General features: G+C 43.8%; 1 protein-coding gene across 1 annotated transcript; it reads left to right on the top strand.

Annotated features, from left to right (window-relative positions):
- Window positions 1-827: 827 nt before the first annotated feature.
- On the top strand, window positions 828-1,910 carry LOC129959834 (uncharacterized). The gene is made up of 2 exons (XM_056072727.1): window positions 828-1,463; window positions 1,677-1,910. The coding sequence occupies exons 1-2, from the start codon at window positions 828-830 to the stop codon at window positions 1,908-1,910; spliced, it is 870 nt and encodes a 289-aa protein (XP_055928702.1).
- The last annotated feature ends 549 nt before the right edge of the window (window positions 1,911-2,459 follow it).

Genomic DNA, 2,459 nt, shown 5'->3' with positions numbered 1-2,459 from the left:
TCCACCATTCCACGCATCCCTCGTACCACGCAGCAATCTTAGATTCTTAACACCATAAATAAAGTTTCGGACGCGAAGGAAATCTGGATCGAAATGCACAATGCTAAGCATACGGATGGTATCTACGCATCCCCTCAGGGGCCCACCTTCTTTAGGTGGGTACGGGTGTCCCAATCCCGAGGTACCCAGGGATCTTTACTCCCTTTATGTTTACTCTACACTGCGCCTTCTGCTGTCTCCTTTGTTCTTCTTTCCCTCGAGGGTAGACGAGGGAGCTCTCCATGAGAAGCTGTCGCCGCTCTGTTTGCTTCCTGCTTCTCATGGACAGCAAATACCCCCACGTGTTTGCCGTGCGTGGCGACCCATAAGACGGGCGGTGCACTGTGGTGTATGAATCGGCCGGTAGCTAGCAACCTGAGTTACTAGTCTGCTAGGGATCAAGCGAAGGGGTTACTCCTTGGGCTTGGCGTTAAGGGTGGTCACTGTCCCCGGGGGTAACTCCGAGCGTATAGGTTCCGGCTAGCGCTAGGGTAAGCGCCGAGGCTGGGAATGGCCAGAGCCGGTGGCTGCCTTCCCTTGTTGGACTCCATGGTGGGTGGTGCCGTCGGGGCCCGAAGCCCTATCAATATCGTATGGGGAAAAAAAACCGTTCTCCCTTCAGTGGGCGTCAAATGTTACCAAATCAAATCCAAACCATTTCACATTTTGACACATTTTTCATCATAAAAAGAGTTTCTGAATCTAAAGATACTTTTCACTCTGTATCACCATTTCTTGTGCAAAAAGCCATAGTAGCAACCGTTGGTGATGTTGCAGGTATACGCAAAATGCGTTCTGGTGACTTGCTCATAGAAGTTAATTCTAAAAAGCAAGCCCAGCAAGTAACCAAACTAAAAGCCTTAGCTACAATACCTGTTACTGTTTCCCCTCACTCTTCCTTAAATTACTCGAAAGGCGTCATAACCTGTGGAGAGCTGTACAATGTTTCTCTTGAAGAAATATCTAAAGGATTTCAACAGCAAGGAGTAACTCATGTACGCCGCATAACCATTCGGCGGGATGGGCAACTCATTAATACGAAACACCTCATCCTCACATTTCATTCACCTAAACTGCCTGAATTTGTATATGCCGGCTACTTGAAATTACCTGTTCGAGCCTATATTCCTAATCCCTTGAGATGTTTCCAATGCCAACGTTTCGGTCACTCCAAAGCTAATTGCCGAGGGACAGTAACTTGTGCCCGATGTGCTGAAAAAGGTCATGAAAGCCAGGAGTGCACTGCGCCAGAAAAGTGCGTCAATTGTGGTGAAGATCATGCTTCCTATTCGAGACTTTGCAAACGTTGGACACTCGAGAAACAAATAACCACTCTCAAATTCAAAGAAAATATAACTTATCCTGAAGCTAGACGTAAAATTCTAGCTCAAACACCTACGCCTGGTTTAACTTATGCTTCTGTGGTACAGAAACAGTTTTGTGTAAATTGTTCTTGTCCAAATTGTGTTAAATCTGTTACCCACACAAAAACACTTGAAAAGTCAAGTGATTCAGAAACAGAGCATTCCACAAACAATGAAATTGAATTATTGAAACCTGATAAACCTAAAAGAAACAAATCAAAATCTGGAAAGCATTTAAAATTACAACTTTCAAAACGTGGTCTTTCTCCACAGGAAATTAGAACAAAACTCAGAAAATCAACCTTGCGCAATTCGGTTGCTTTGGGACTTGCAAATCAAGGTGCAGTCCACAAAGACCTAACATCCATTTTTGGTGGCACATCCAAAAGTGCTGACCTAATCGCACTTCATCCATCTGAAGAAGAGGATGAACTTAAAATGAGTTGCGATATTTCGCAACTTCCCAACACTGTTTCCAATCCTTCACTTGAAGCAAAAGTTTCGTAATGGGTACCTTCGTTTCATGGAATTGTCGTGGCCTTCGGTCCAAATTAAATGACATCAAGACCATCCTTAACAATTTTCATCCTATCTGTTTTGGTGTTCAGGAGACATTCTTGACACCTAGTATCCCCATCAAAATACGCGGTTATAACTGTACTCGTAAAGATGCAGAAACAGCATCTCATTCTTCTGGTGGAGTTTGTATTTTCACGTCGAATTTATATCCGAGCACACCTCTCCTATTACATACTTCTCTGCAGGCTGTGGCTGTTCAAGTTCATACTCGAATTTTGGTCACAGTCTGCTGCATTTACTTACCGCCTCATGATGTCATTCGTCAACAAGATCTTGATAAACTTGTGGACCAACTGCCTGCACCATTTATTATTTTTGGCGATTTTAACGGCCATAGTACGTTGTGGGGTTCGGAGAATACAAATTCTCGTGGGCAACAGATAGAACAGTTTATTTCTAATAATTGTCTCTGTTTGCTCAATAATGAAGAGAAGACGTACTTCCATGAACCCACACGTAGCTTCCATAGCCTTGATC

The sequence above is a fragment of the Argiope bruennichi genome, chromosome X2 (genome assembly GCF_947563725.1).
Source record: "Argiope bruennichi chromosome X2, qqArgBrue1.1, whole genome shotgun sequence".
In the NCBI taxonomy this organism is placed as follows: domain Eukaryota; kingdom Metazoa; phylum Arthropoda; class Arachnida; order Araneae; family Araneidae; genus Argiope; species Argiope bruennichi.
Note: the sequence above shows the minus strand (reverse complement) of the source record. Positions and strands in the feature narration are given on the sequence as shown.